Source organism: Nerophis lumbriciformis, linkage group LG17, assembly GCF_033978685.3.
Source record: "Nerophis lumbriciformis linkage group LG17, RoL_Nlum_v2.1, whole genome shotgun sequence".
Lineage (NCBI taxonomy): Eukaryota > Metazoa > Chordata > Actinopteri > Syngnathiformes > Syngnathidae > Nerophis > Nerophis lumbriciformis.
In genome coordinates this window covers 34,564,993-34,579,458 of record NC_084564.2, presented here as the reverse complement: position 1 = coordinate 34,579,458, position 14,466 = coordinate 34,564,993, and the positions used below count along the sequence as shown (strand labels likewise).

At 43.1% G+C, this 14,466-nt stretch overlaps 1 protein-coding gene across 3 annotated transcripts in view; it reads left to right on the top strand.

The window, feature by feature from the left end:
• The window catches only part of LOC133614829 (extracellular calcium-sensing receptor-like), a 145,118-nt gene extending 132,189 nt beyond the window's left edge, over positions 1-12,929 (top strand). For all 3 annotated transcript variants that reach the window (XM_061973122.1, XM_061973124.1, XM_061973123.1), the window contains 3 exons: positions 1,174-1,297; positions 1,367-1,839; positions 12,260-12,929. In XM_061973122.1, coding sequence (XP_061829106.1) covers positions 1,174-1,297; positions 1,367-1,839; positions 12,260-12,694 — 1,032 coding nt within the window. In that variant the 3' untranslated portion in view covers positions 12,695-12,929. The remainder of the gene's footprint in view (positions 1-1,173; positions 1,298-1,366; positions 1,840-12,259) is intronic.
• Positions 12,930-14,466: the final 1,537 nt, after the last annotated feature.

Here is a 14,466-nt window from a genome sequence, read left to right as displayed (position 1 = left end):
GGCTATTTTGAAGAAACTAGAATCTAAAACATGTTTTGAGTTATTTCACCTTTTTTTGTTAAGTACATAACGCCACATGTGTTCATTCATAGTTGTGATGCCTTCAGTGACAAACTACTATTTAAACATAACTCCTAAACAAAACATGCAATATGTCTAATAATGCCTTAAGTAATGTATCTTTGTGAGTTGTACTAAAAACATATGCTTTTGTAAGGTTTGCAAACACAAAAATGTTTTTTACTCAATATGACAGTAATGTTCTTAGAATCCTGAGATTAATTTTCAATCTATCAAGATAAAAAAATTTATATCAAAATCCAATTACAGTATGTTATTTATGTAGTTTGATCATTTTCCTCGACTGATGTATTGTGTGTTTTATATTTTCTAGTTTCTTCAAAATAGCCACCCTTAGCTCTGATTATGGCTTTGTACATTATTTGCATTCTCTCGATGAGTTTCCAGCACACCTGTGAAGTGAAAACCATTTCAGGTGACTACCTCTTGAAGCTCGTCGAGAGAATGTTCAAGAGTGTGCGAAAAAAGTAATCAGAGCAAAGGGTGGCTATTTTGAAGAAACTAGAATCCAAAACATGTTTTCAGTTATTTCACCTTTTTTGTTAAGTACATAACTCCACATGTGTTGTTGTGATGCCTTCAGTGACAAACTACTATTTGAACATAACTCCTAAACAAAACATGCAATATGTCTAGTAATGTGAGTTTTACTAGAAACATATGCTTTTGTAAGGTTTGCAAACACAAAAATGTGTTTTTTACTCAATATGACAGTAATGTTCTTAGAATCCTGAGATTCATTTTTAATCCATCAAGATTAAAGAAATTATAGATCAAAAAAATTATATCAAAATCCAATTACAGTATGTTATTTACATAGTTTGATCATTTTCCTCGGCTGATGTACTAACATCATGAGGTTTTTTTTGTTGTTTTTTTACATATATAGCATCATCTACAAAGATACAAACAATTGCTATTGCGACATCCAGTGGACGCATTTAGAACAGCAGTTTCTTTCATTCAAAAAGGTTCATTTTTATACTTAGCAAACTCATCCCGCGGACCGGATAAAACCAGTTCGCGGGCCTGTACGTTTGACACCCCTGCTCTATAGGAACCGGTGTAGTTTGTGTCGTCCTTGTTGCACAGGTCCCACTATCGGTGTGCAGCAACATATGTCCCCCAGGAACCCGCAAGGCCATCAGACCTAACTTCCCTGTCTGCTGCCATGATTGTGTGGTGTGTACAGCTGGGGAGATCAGCAATCAGACCGGTGAGGGAACTGAACATGACACTAAACAGTCTCTCTTTAAAGAGTTAAACATCTGCTTCTGCTTGTTAGATGCCATAGAGTGTGTGCGTTGCTTGCCTGAATTCTGGTCGAACACGGGAAGGACCGCCTGTATCCCCAAACAGGTGGATTTTCTGTCCTTCACTGACACCATGGGCATCACGCTGATGGCTATATCTCTCATCGGCTCCTTCTGCACCTGCGCCGTGGTCTTCATCTTCTCCTACCACAGAACCACGCCCATTGTCCGGGCCAACAACTCGGATTTAAGCTTCCTGCTGCTCTTCTCCTTGACCTTGTGTTTCCTTTGCTCACTGACCTTCATCGGCCGGCCCTCAGAGTGGTCCTGCATGCTGCGCCATACGGCCTTCGGCATAACCTTCGTCCTCTGCATCTCTTGCATACTGGGAAAGACCATAGTGGTGCTCATGGCCTTCAAGGCGTCGTTTCCTGGGAGCACAGTCATGAGGTGGTTCGGGCCCGCCAAGCAAAAAGCAATCATTGGACTTTGCACTCTGGTCCAGGTGAGGACATATTCACTGCTACACTACTGTTGCATCATGCATTTTGATTTGTACGACAGTGAACCCTTACAATTCCAATTAACTGCCGCCATTTCAGAAACGTTTTTTTAAGTGGCCGCAAAGACCCCCAGGCGCCATTAATCTGCTCAATATGTCACTGGCAATAAAACAGGAGTTATGAACATTCGCAGAAAGCGGAAAAAAAGTAACACCTAATCGATCCATTTTTCAAAATGGATCAAAGTCTTTCTAAAAAAAAAAGACAAGACTAGAAAATGAAGTTGACCCTTGAGGGTCTGTTTGCAACTTTTCGGCACTTTCCAAAGTGTTGTAAGCGTTAGATTCTTCCCTGTTCTAGCTTTGAACACGCAAACTACGCCCCACATAACATACACACATAACTGTAGCTTTGTGTGTTTTGGGATTTGGAAAAGCTACAATTAGCTACTAAAGTTGGCTATCATGGTCAAAAGTTTACATACACTTGTAAAGAACATAATGTCATGGCTGTCTTGAGTTTCCAATAATTTCTACAACTCTTATTTTTTTGTGATAGAGTGATTGGAGCACATACTTGTTGGTCACAAAAAACATTCATGAAGTTTGGTACTTTTATGAATGTATTATGGGTCTACTGAAAATGTGACCAAATCTGCTGGGTCAAAAGTATACATACAGCAATGTTAATATTTGCTTAGATGTCCCTTGGCAAGTTTCACCGCAATAAGGCGCTTTTGGTAGCCATCCACAAGCTTCCGGTTGAATTTACGACCACTCCTCTTGACAAAATTGGTGCAGCTAAATTTGTTGGTCTCCTGACATGGACTTGTTTCTTCAGCATTGTCCACACGTTAAGTCAGGACTTTGGGAAGACCATTCTAAAACCTTAATTCTAGCCTGATTTAAGTTAAAGTTAAAGTACCAATGATTGTCACACACACTAGGTGTGGTGAAATTTGTCATCTGCATTTGACCCATCACCCTTGATCACCCTCTGGGAGGTGAGGGGAGCAGTGAGCAGCAGCGGTGCCGCGCCCGGGAATCATATTTGGTGATTTAACCCCCAATTCCAACCCTTGATGCTGAGTGCCAAGCAGGGAGGTAATGGGTCCCATTTTTATAGTCTTTGGTATGACTCGGCCGAGGTTTGACCTCACAACCTACCGATCTCAGGGCGGACACTCTAACCACTAGGCCACTGAATAGTTAGCCATTCCTTTACCATGTTTGACGTGTCTTTGGGGTCATTGTTCTCTGTGTGTTTTGTGATTTGGAAAAGTTTAGCTACAATTAGCTACTAAAGTTGGCTATCATTGAATGTACAGTCGTGGTCAAACATTTACATACACTTGTAAAAAAACATAATGTCATGGCTGTCTTGAGTTTCCAATAATTTCTACAACTCTTATTTTTTTGTGATAGAGTGATTGGAGCACATGCTTGTTGGTCACAAAAAACATTCATGAAGTTTGGTTATTTTATGAATTTATTATGGGTCTACTGAAAATGTGACCAAATCTGCTGGGTCAAAAGTATACATACAGCAATGTTAATATTTGCTTACATGTCCCTTGGCAAGTTTCACTGCAATAAGGCGCTTTTGTTAGCCACCCACAAGCTTCTGGCAAGCTTCTGGTTGAATTTTTGACCACTCCTCTTGACAAAATTGGTGCAGCTAAATTTGTTGGTCTCCTGACATGGACTTGTTTCTTCAGCATTGTCCACACGTTTAAGTCAGGACTTTGGGATGGCCATTCTAAAACCTTAATTTTAGCCTGATTTAAGTTAAAGTTTAAGTACCAATGATTGTCCCACACACTAGGTGTGGTGAAATTTGTCCTCTGCATTTGGCCCATTCCCTTGATCAGGTGAGGGGAGCAGTGGGCAGCAGCGATGCCACGCCCGGGTACATTTTTGGTGATTTAACCCCCAATTCCAACCCTTGATGTTGAGTGCCAAGCAGGGAGGTAATGGGTCCCATTTTTATAGTCTTTGGTATGACTCGGCCGAGGTTTGACCTCACAACCAACCGATCTCAGGGCGGACACTCGAACCACTAGGCCACTGAATAGTTAGCCATTCCTTTACCATGTTTGACGTGTCTTTGGGGTCATTGTTCTCTGTGTGTTTTGTGATTTGGAAAAGTTTAGCTACAATTAGCTACAAAAGTTGGCTATCATTGAATGTACAGTCGTGGTCAAAAGTTTACATACACTTGTAAAGAACATAATGTCATGGCTGTCTTGAGTTTCCAATAATTTCTACAACTCTTATTTTTTTGTGATAGAGTGATTGGAGCACATACTTGTTGGTCACAAAAAACATTCATGAAGTTTGGTTATTTTATGAATTTATTATGGGTCTACTGAAAATGTGACCAAATCTGCTGGGTCAAAAGTATACATACAGCAATGTTAATATTTGCTTACATGTCCCTTGGCAAGTTTCACTGCAATAAGGCGCTTTTGGTAGCCATCCACAAGCTTCTGGCAAGCTTCTGGTTGAATTTTTGGCCACTCCTCTTGACAAAATTGGTGCAGCTAAATTTGTTAGTTTCCTGACATGGACTTGTTTCTTCAGCATTGTCCACACGTTTAAGTCAGGACTTTGGGATGGCCATTCTAAAACCTTAATTCTAGCCTGATTTAAGTTAAAGTTTAAGTACCAATGATTGTCCCACACACTAGGTGAGGGAGGTGAGGGAAGCAGTGGGCAGCAGTGGTGATTTAACCCCCAATTCCAACCCTTGATGCTGAGTGCCAAGCAGGGAGGTAATGGGTCCCATTTTTATAGTCTTTGGTATGACTCGGCCGAGGTTTGACCTCACAACCTACCGATCTCAGGGCGGACACTCTAACCACTAGGCCACTGAATAGTTAGCCATTCCTTTACCATGTTTGACGTGTCTTTGGGGTCATTGTTCTCTGTGTGTTTTGTGATTTGGAAAAGTTTAGCTACAATTAGCTACTAAAGTTGGCTATCATTGAATGTACAGTCGTGGTCAAACATTTACATACACTTGTAAAAAAACATAATGTCATGGCTGTCTTGAGTTTCCAATAATTTCTACAACTTTTATTTTTTTGTGATAGAGTGATTGGAGCACATACTTGTTGGTCACAAAAAACATTCATGAAGTTTGGTTATTTTATGAATTTATTATGGGTCTACTGAAAATGTGACCAAATCTGCTGGGTCAAAAGTATACATACAGCAATGTTAATATTTGGTTACATGTCCCTTGGCAAGTTTCACTGCAATAAGGCGCTTTTGGTAGCCATCCACAAGCTTCTGGCAAGCTTCTGGTTGAATTTTTGACCACTCTTCTTGACAAAATTGGTGCAGTTCAGCAAATGTGTTGGTCTTCTGACATGGACTTGTTTCTTCAGCATTGTCCACACGTTTAAGTCAGGAATTTGGGAAGGCCATTCTAAAGCCTTAATTCTAGCTTGATTTAGCCATTTCTTTACCACTTGTGTGTGTTTGGGGTCATTTTTCTTTTGGAACACCCAACTGCGCCCAAGACCCAAACTCCGGGCTGATGATTTTAGGTTGTCCTGAAGAATTTGGAGGTAATCCTCCTTTTTCATTGTCCCATTTACTCTCTGTAAAGCACCAGTTCCATTGGCAGCAAAACAGGCCCAGAGCATAATACTACCACCACCATGCTTGACGGTAGGTATGGTGTTCCTGGGATTAAAGGCCTCACCTTTTCTCCTCCAAACATATTGCCGTGTTTTGGGGCCAAACAGCTAAATTTTTGTTTCATCTGACCACAGAACTTTCCTCCAGAAGGTCGTATCTTTGTCCATGTGATGTCAGATGAAACAAGACCAACATGTGCTCCAATCACTCTATCACAAAAAAAAAAAGAGTTGTAGAAATGATTGGAAACTCAAGACAGCCATGACATTATGTCATTCATAAGTGTATGTAAACTTTAGACCACGACTGTATACCGTAACAATAACTTGACTCCAAATTGTTAGTTGTTTATTTTGGACTGCATGCGCTCCGGGTGTTTACGTGTATACGAGACAGCGATGAGTGACAAGCCCGAACAGGGGCATAGCACCAAATTCTGGGTTCCCACCCCACCCAAAACCCCTATTTTGGCGCCCCATTTACACACACTTGGTATGTTTACATGCACTACAAAAGTAATTATTGCATGGATTTGGTTAAAACCAGCTTTTTAAAAGACATATAATAGGTTTTTGACATTTAAAAAATGGGATTGAATTTTCAAGATGACGAATTTTAGAAATTTAATTTTATTTAATAAAATTTTTTTTTGTTTTTACAAAAATATGTCAATTAATTTAATATAAATTGGCCATAACATGAATGATATAATATGATTATAAATATTTCAAGTTACTTCATAGTGTATACATCAGCTGATACACATAGAATTATAATTAATGAATAATACAGATCATATTATTGTGTGAATGTTCCAAAAATTGCCAGATTTCCCAGAATTCCAGGTTTTCCGGGACATTTTTCCCAATCAAAATTAATTGGCCATTCGTCAAACTTTCACCATTTCCACATTTTTCAACCTATTCAAACTATTTCACATTCAACACATTCCACCATCAAAACACTCATATTCAGGACAAAAACCAAGTTGGTTAAGGAATGAGAAAAATTCCCGGTTTTCCTGAAATTCCATAAATGTCTCAATTAAAAACTGTTACTAATTCAACATTACTTGACCGATTTAAACAATTCCAACACCAACCAATTCACCTCATTCAGGACATGCTCTTAATCATTTTGAAAAAAATACAGCTTTTCTAAAATTCCCAAATTTCCAGGAAGTTCCCATTGAAATGAATGGGACATTTTTCCAAGTTACACAATTCACACATTTTTCAACCTATTTAAACCATTCCAACAATACCACATTCCATTCCTCCTGGACATTCAAACTAACACTTTCCCAAGTTCCAAAACAAATTCCGGTTTTCCTGGAAATTCTAACTCTTCAACATTCAAACCATTCCAACATTCAAACCATTTCAGCCTTTAAACGATTTCAACATTTAAACCATTTCTACATTCATCCTACATTCCATTAGCATTTCAGTTCAGCGTCAGCTCTTCAACATTCAAACCATTCCAACATTCAAACTATTCTTACATTCATACTACATTCTGTCAGCATTTCAGTTCCACTTCAGCATTGGAGCATCCATCCATCCATCCATCTTCTTCCGCTTATCCGAGGTCGGGTCACGGGGGCAGCAGCTTAAGCAGGGAAGCCCAGACTTCCCTCTCCCCAGCCACTTCATCCAGCTCCTCCCGGGGATCCCGAGGCGTTCCCAGGCCAGCCGGGAGAGATAGTCTTCCCAGTGTGTCCTGGGTCTTCCCCGTGGCCTCCTACCGGTCGGACGTTCCCGAAACACCTTCCTAGGGAGGCGTTCGGGTGGCATCCTGACCAGATGCCCGAACCACCTCATCTGGCTCCTCTCGATGTGGAGGAGCAGCGGCTTTACTTTGAGCCCCCCCCGAATGACAGAGCTTCTCACCCTATCTCTAAGGGAGAGCCCCGCCACTCGGCGGAGGAAACTCATTTCGGCCGCTTGTACCCGTGATCTTGTCCTTTCGGTCATGACCAAAGGTAATGACCATAGGTGAGGATGGGAACGTAGATCGACCGGTAAATCGAGAGCTTTGCCTTCCGGCTCAGCTCCTTCTTCACCACAACGGATCGATACAGCGTCCGCATTACTGAAGACGCCGCACCGATCCGCCTGTCGATCTCACGATCCACTCTTCCCCCACTCGTGAACAAGACTCCGAGGTACTTGAACTCCTCCACTTGGGGCAAGATCTCCTCCCCAACCCGGAGATGGAACTCCACCCTTTTCCGGGAGAGAACCATGGACTCGGACTTGGAGGTGCTGATTCCCATCCCAGTCGCTTCACACTTGGCTGCGAACCGATCCAGTGAGAGCTGAAGATCTTGGCCGGAGGAAGCCATCAGGACCACATCATCTGCAAATAGCAGTGACCTAATCCTGCAGCCACCAAACCAGATCCCCTCAACGCCCTGACTGCGCCTAGAAATTCTGTCCATAAAGGTTATGAACAGAATCGGTGACAAAGGGCAGCCTTGGCGGAGTCCAACCCTCACTGGAAACGTGTCCGACTTACTGCCGGCAATGCGGACCAAGCTCTGACACTGATTATACATGGAGCGAACTGCCACAATAAGACAGTCCGTTACCCCATACTCTCTGAGCAGTCCCTACAGGACTTCCCGGGGTACACGGTCGAATGCCTTCTCCAAGTCCACAAAGCACATGTAGACTGGTTGGGCAAACTCCCATGCACCCTCAAGGACCCTGCCGAGAGTATAGAGCTGGTCCACAGTTCCACGATCAGGACGAAAACCACACTGTTCCTCCTGAATCCGAGGTTCGACTATCCGGCGTAGCCTCCTCTCCAGTACACCTGAATAGACCTTACCGGGAAGGCTGAGGAGTGTGATCCCACGATAGTTGGAACACACCCTCCGGTTCCCCTTCTTAAAGAGAGGAACCACCACCCCGGTCTGCCAATCCAGAGGTACCGCCCCCGATGTCCACGCGATGTTGCAGAGTCTTGTCAACCAAGACAGCCCCACAACATCCAGAGCCTTAAGGAACTCCGGGCGAATCTCATCCACCCCCGGGGCCTTGCCACCGAGGAGCTTTTTAACTACCTCGGCAACCTCAGCCCCAGAAATAGGAGAGCCCACCACAGATTCCCCAGGCCCTGCTTCCTTATAGGAAGACGTGCTGGTAGGTATGAGGAGGTCTTCGAAGTATTCCCTCCACCGATCCACAACATCCGCAGTCGAGGTCAGCAGAGCACCATCCCCACCATACACGGTGTTGACAATGCACTGCTTCCCCTTCCTGAGGCGGCGGATGGTGGTCCAGAATTGCTTCGAAGCCGTCCGGAAGTCTTTTTCCATGGCCTCCCCGAACTCCTCCCATGTCCAAGTTTTTGCCTCCGCGACCGCTGAAGCCGCACACCGCTTGGCCTGTCGGTACCTGTCTGCTGCCTCAGGAGTCCCATGAGCCAAAAGAACCCGATAGGACTCCTTCTTCAGCCTGACGGCATCCCTCACCGCCGGCGTCCACCAACGGGTTCTAGGATTACCGCCACGACAGGCACCAACTACCTTGCGGCCACAGCTCCAATCGGCCGCCTCGACAATAGAGGTACGGAACATTGTCCACTCGGACTCAATGTCCAGCACCTCCCTCGTGACATGTTCAAAGTTCTTCCGGAGGTGGGAATTGAAACTCTCTCTGACAGGAGACTCTGCCAGGCGTTCCCAGCAAACCCTCACAATGCGTTTGGGCCTGCCAGGTCTGTCCGGCATCCTCCCCCACCATCGCAGCCAACTCACCACCAGGTGGTGATCGGTAGAAAGCTCCGCCCCTCTCTTCACCCGAGTGTCCAAAACATGAGGCCGCAAATCCGATGACACAACTACAAAGTCGATCATGGAACTGCGGCCTAGGGTGTCCTGGTGCCAAGTGCACATATGGACACCCTTATGTTTGAACATGGTGTTTGTTATCGACAATCTGTGACGAGCACAAAAGTCCAATAACAGAACACCACTCGGGTTCAGATCCGGGCGGCCATTCTTCCCAATCACACCTCTCCAGGTTTCACTGTCGCTGCCAACATGAGCGTTGAAGTCCCCCAGTAGAACGAGGGAATCACCCGGGGGAGCACTCTCCAGTACTCCCTCGAGTGAATCCAAAAAGGGTGGGTACTCTGAGCTGCTGTTTGGCGCGTAAACGCAAACAACAGTCAGGACCCGTCCCCCCACCCGAAGGCGGAGGGAAGCTACCCTCTCGTCCACCGGGTTGAACTCCAACGTGCAGGCTTTGAGCCGAGGGGCAACAAGAATTGCCACCCCAGCCCGTCGCCTCTCACTGCCGGCAACGCCAGAGTGGAAGAGAGTCCAGCCCCTCTCAAGAGAAGTGGTTCCAGAGCCCTTGCTGTGCGTCGAAGTGAGTCCGACTATATCTAGCCGGAACTTCTCCACCTCACGCACTAGCTCAGGCTCCTTCCCCCCCAGCGAAGTGACGTTCCACGTCCCAAGAGCCAGCTTATGTAGCCGAGGATCGGACCGCCAAGTGCCCTGCCCTCGGCTGCCGCCCAGCTCACACTGCACCCGACCTCTATGGCCCCTGCTATGGGTGGTGAGCCCATTGGAGGGGGGACCCACGTTGCCTCTTCGGGCTGTGCCCGGCCGGGCCCCATGGGGCCAGGCCCGGCCACCAGGCGCTCGCCATCGTGCCCCACCTCCGGGCCTGGCTCCAGAGGGGGGCCCCGGTGACCCGCGTCCGGGCGAGAGAAATCTGGGTCCTTGGTTTGTGTTCTTCATCGATGTCTTCGAGCTGCTCTTTGTCTGATCCCTCACCTAGGACCAGTTTGCCTTGGGAGACCCTACCAGGGGGCATAGAAACCCCCGGACAACTATAGCTCCTAGGATCATTGGGACACGCAAACTCCTCTACCACGGTAAGGTGGCAGCTCAGAGAGGAGCATTGGAGCATTCACACGCAATTCCTTCAGGAATTGTGTGTGAATGTGAATGCTACAAAGCGTTCACACGTATGGTTTTATTCACCAAAATTCATCTATTTATTCTTCTTCTTATTATTATTATTCTTCTCCAGATTTTAGCGTGCTCTACCTTCCACATTTTTCACCCGATTCAAAACCGTTCCAGCTTCAAACTGTTCAGCCTTTGCGGGAATCGCAGGATTTCCCTTGACAAATTCAAAAAATGCACAGATTTCCCAGAATTCCAGGTTTTCCGGGATATGTTTCCCATTCAAAATTAATTGGCCATTTTTCAAACTTCCACCATTTCCACATGACCTATTCAAACCGTTCCACCTTCAACACATTTCACCATTCTGGAAATACAAGCTAACCGTTTTCCAAGTTCACAAAAATTCCAGGATTTTCTAGAATTCCTGGTTTTCCAAAGCCCTGTTTCCACCCTTTTTTCTGGCGACTATTCCTCCCACATTTTTCAACCGTTCCACCGTCAAAACATTCCTCTTAATGAGGACAAAAATTGAAGTTGTTTTTTGAACTGGAAAAACTCCCAGTTTTCCCAAAATTCCAGGAATTCCCTAATTTCATTTCTTAATTCAACATTTCTTGACCGATTTGAAACATTTCAACACCAACTATTTCAACTCATTCAGACCATTCAAGTTTAATTTTTACCATTTTCAAAAAAAATCCCGAAATTCCCAAAAATATGGGAATTTTGGGAAATTCCCATTGAAATCAATTGGACATTTTTCAAAGTTCCACAATACCCACATTTTTCATCTGATTCAAACTGTTCCAACTTCAAAATATTCAGCATGTTCAGGAATTGTGTTCTCTACTAATTTCCCATAATTCCTTTTTTTTTTTTGCATTTTCCCCATTCAAAATGAATTGGCCATTTTTCAAACTTCCACAATGCCACATTCTTCAAACCATTCCACCTTTGACACATTCCACCATTCTGGAAATTCAAACTACCCTTTTTCCAAGTTCAAAATAATTCAAGATTTTCCCGAAATTCCCTAATACCATTTACTACTTCAACATTTCTTGCCCGATTTAAACATTTCTAACACCAACCAAGTCATGCTCTTAATAATTAAAAAAAAAAAAATCCCGCTTTTCCCCAAATTCCCAACATTCCAGGAAGTTCCCAATAAAATGAATGGGACATTTTTCCAAGTTGCACAATTCCCACATTTTTTAACCTATTCAAACCATTCCAACATTAACATATTCCACTCATCCTGGACATTCAAAAAAACATTCCAGGAATTTCGTAATACCATTTCTCAATTCAACATGTGACTACTTCAACATTTCTCGACCGATTTGAACAATTTCAACACCAACTATTTCAACTCATTAAGACCATTCAAGTTTTTTTTTTACCATTTAAAAACAAAAGCTTTTCCCGAAATTCCCATATTGTTTTGGAAATTCCCATTGAAATCAATGGGACATTCTTCAAAGTTCCAAAATTTCCACATTTTTCATTTGATTCAAACCGTTCCAACTTCAAAATATTCAGCCTGTTCGGGAATTGTGTGCTCTACGTCAACAATTCTAAAAGAAATTCCAGGATTTTAATACACTTCAGCATTGGAGCGTTCACACGCAATTCCTACAGGAATTGCCTCATCTGGTTGATCTCGATCTTATTATTAAACTTTATCTTCTATATGTCTTACCTTAGCATGTATGACGTCGTGTTTTACAACTTACATATTGAAACGACACGAAAGACAGTCCATTCACACATCAACAATCCATCAAAGGTATGATGGTCCTTTGTGTGTATTAAACTGTTTTCAAATGTACTTTTGGACAGGTAATCATCTGCATTGTGTGGCTGACCGTGGCTCCTCCAACCCCACGTAAACTGATTCCTCGCGAGAGCGCCATGGTCATCCTCCTGTGCGACGAAGGCTCCCACGTGGCGTTCGGTCTGGTCCTGGGCTACATCGGGCTGCTGGCCTGCCTCTGTCTCCTGCTGGCCTTCCTGGCGAGGCAACTTCCGGATAATTTTAACGAGGCCCGGATCATAACCTTCAGCATGCTGATCTTCTGTGCCGTGTGGGTCGCCTTCGTTCCCGCTTACATCAGCTCTCCAGGAAAGTACTCCACAGCCACTGAGGTGTTTGCCATTTTAGCTTCCAGCTATGGCTTACTGGGCTGTATCTTTGCACCAAAATGCTACTTAATCCTGTTTAGGCCTGAAAAAAACACCAAGAAACATCTCATGTCCAGAGTGGATAAGTTTTAGTCCCTGCCCTATTTTCACACTTTCTTTGAAGAGGTGGATAAATGCTTTTAATACATCACAAACAATACATGACAAACATGAATTAGAACCAGTGTGTATGTATACAGACCACAGTTCTAACTGTATACCAATCCTAAATGCCTAAAAATATATTTTGATTTTTGACCAGTAGGTGGCAGCAGTGGTTAGTGTTGCAGTGTTGCTCTGCTTTACCTATATTAAAATGTGTTCATTCATTTTCAGCTGGAATTAACACTACACATTCATTATTTTGCCTTTGTTTTGATTTGAAAAAAAAACTCATGAAAAATGTGGTAACACTAGTATGGAGATCATATGAACCATTAATTAGTTGCTTATTAACATAGGGTTAGGGTTAGCGTTAGGGTCGGGGTTAAGGTTAGGTTGAGATTGGGGTTAGGGTTAGGGTTAAGGTTAGGGAAGACTCTTAGTTAATGGCTTACTGGTTGTATAATAAGGCCATGCAGAATAAGGCATTAATAAGTACTTAATAAGTACTTAATAATGACTAATTAAGGCCAATATGTTACTAATTTGCATGTTAATAAGTAACTAATTAATGGTTCATATGTTCCCCATACTAAAGTGTTACCAAAAATGTTATAGTCTAATATTCCATCCATCCATCCATTTCTACCGCTCATTCCCTTCGGGGTCGCGGGGGGCGCTGGAGCCTATCTCAGCTACAATCGGGCGGAAGGCGGGGTACACCCTGGACAAGTTGCCACCTCATCGCAGGGCCAACACAGATAGACAGACAACATTCACACTCACATTCACACACGAGGGCGAATTTAGTGTTGCCAATCAACCTATCCCCAGGTGCATGTCTTTGGAGGTGGGAGGAAGCCGGAGTACCCGGAGGGAACCCACGAACCCACGCAGTCACCGGGAGAACATGCAAACTCCACAAAGAAAGATCCCGAGGCCAGGATTGAACTCACGACTACTCAGGACCTTTGTATTGTGAGGCAGACGCACTAACCCCTCTTCCACCGTGCTCTCTAATATTGTACATGGTAATTGTTATATATTGTATATATTATATAAAAATATAATATATTATATCAGTATATATCATATACTGTATATATAATACGTAAATATTACATATATGTCATATTTTATATTGCTACTACGGTACATTTTTAGTCTACTTTATACCTGCATTATCCTTTCCATCCTTTGAAACTGAGCTACCGCGTGGAACAATTTCCCTTGTGGATCATTAAAGTTTGTCTAAGTCTAAGTCAAAGTCTATACTTAAAAGCAAAGTAGTAGTCAGTATTGACAACACATTAATAAGAAATACAGAAATTAAGCTGTCTTCTTTTTGCAGCCCGCTGTATTTAAAATAAACACATAAAATAAAAACACTAACATAAATTTTAAAAAAAGTAGACATTTTTTTCAATAACATTTTTTGAAGTACCTTTGCAGGCCTTAAAAAAAACAACACATTCGTACACATTTACATTCACTAGCTACAGTGCATCCAGAAATTTAAATTTAAATTGTTGTTGTTATTGGCAATGCTTCCCTTTTTCCACATTTTGTTATGTTACAGCTTTATTCCAAAATGGAATACATACAGGGTTTTTTTCCTCAAAATTCTACAGACAATACCCTACAATGACAATGTGAAAAGGGGTTTAAAAATGTTTTTAAATGTATGAAAACTGAAAAATCAAAATGTATTCACAGCCTTTGCCAAAACTTTGTTGATGCACCTTTGGCAGCAATTAAGGCCT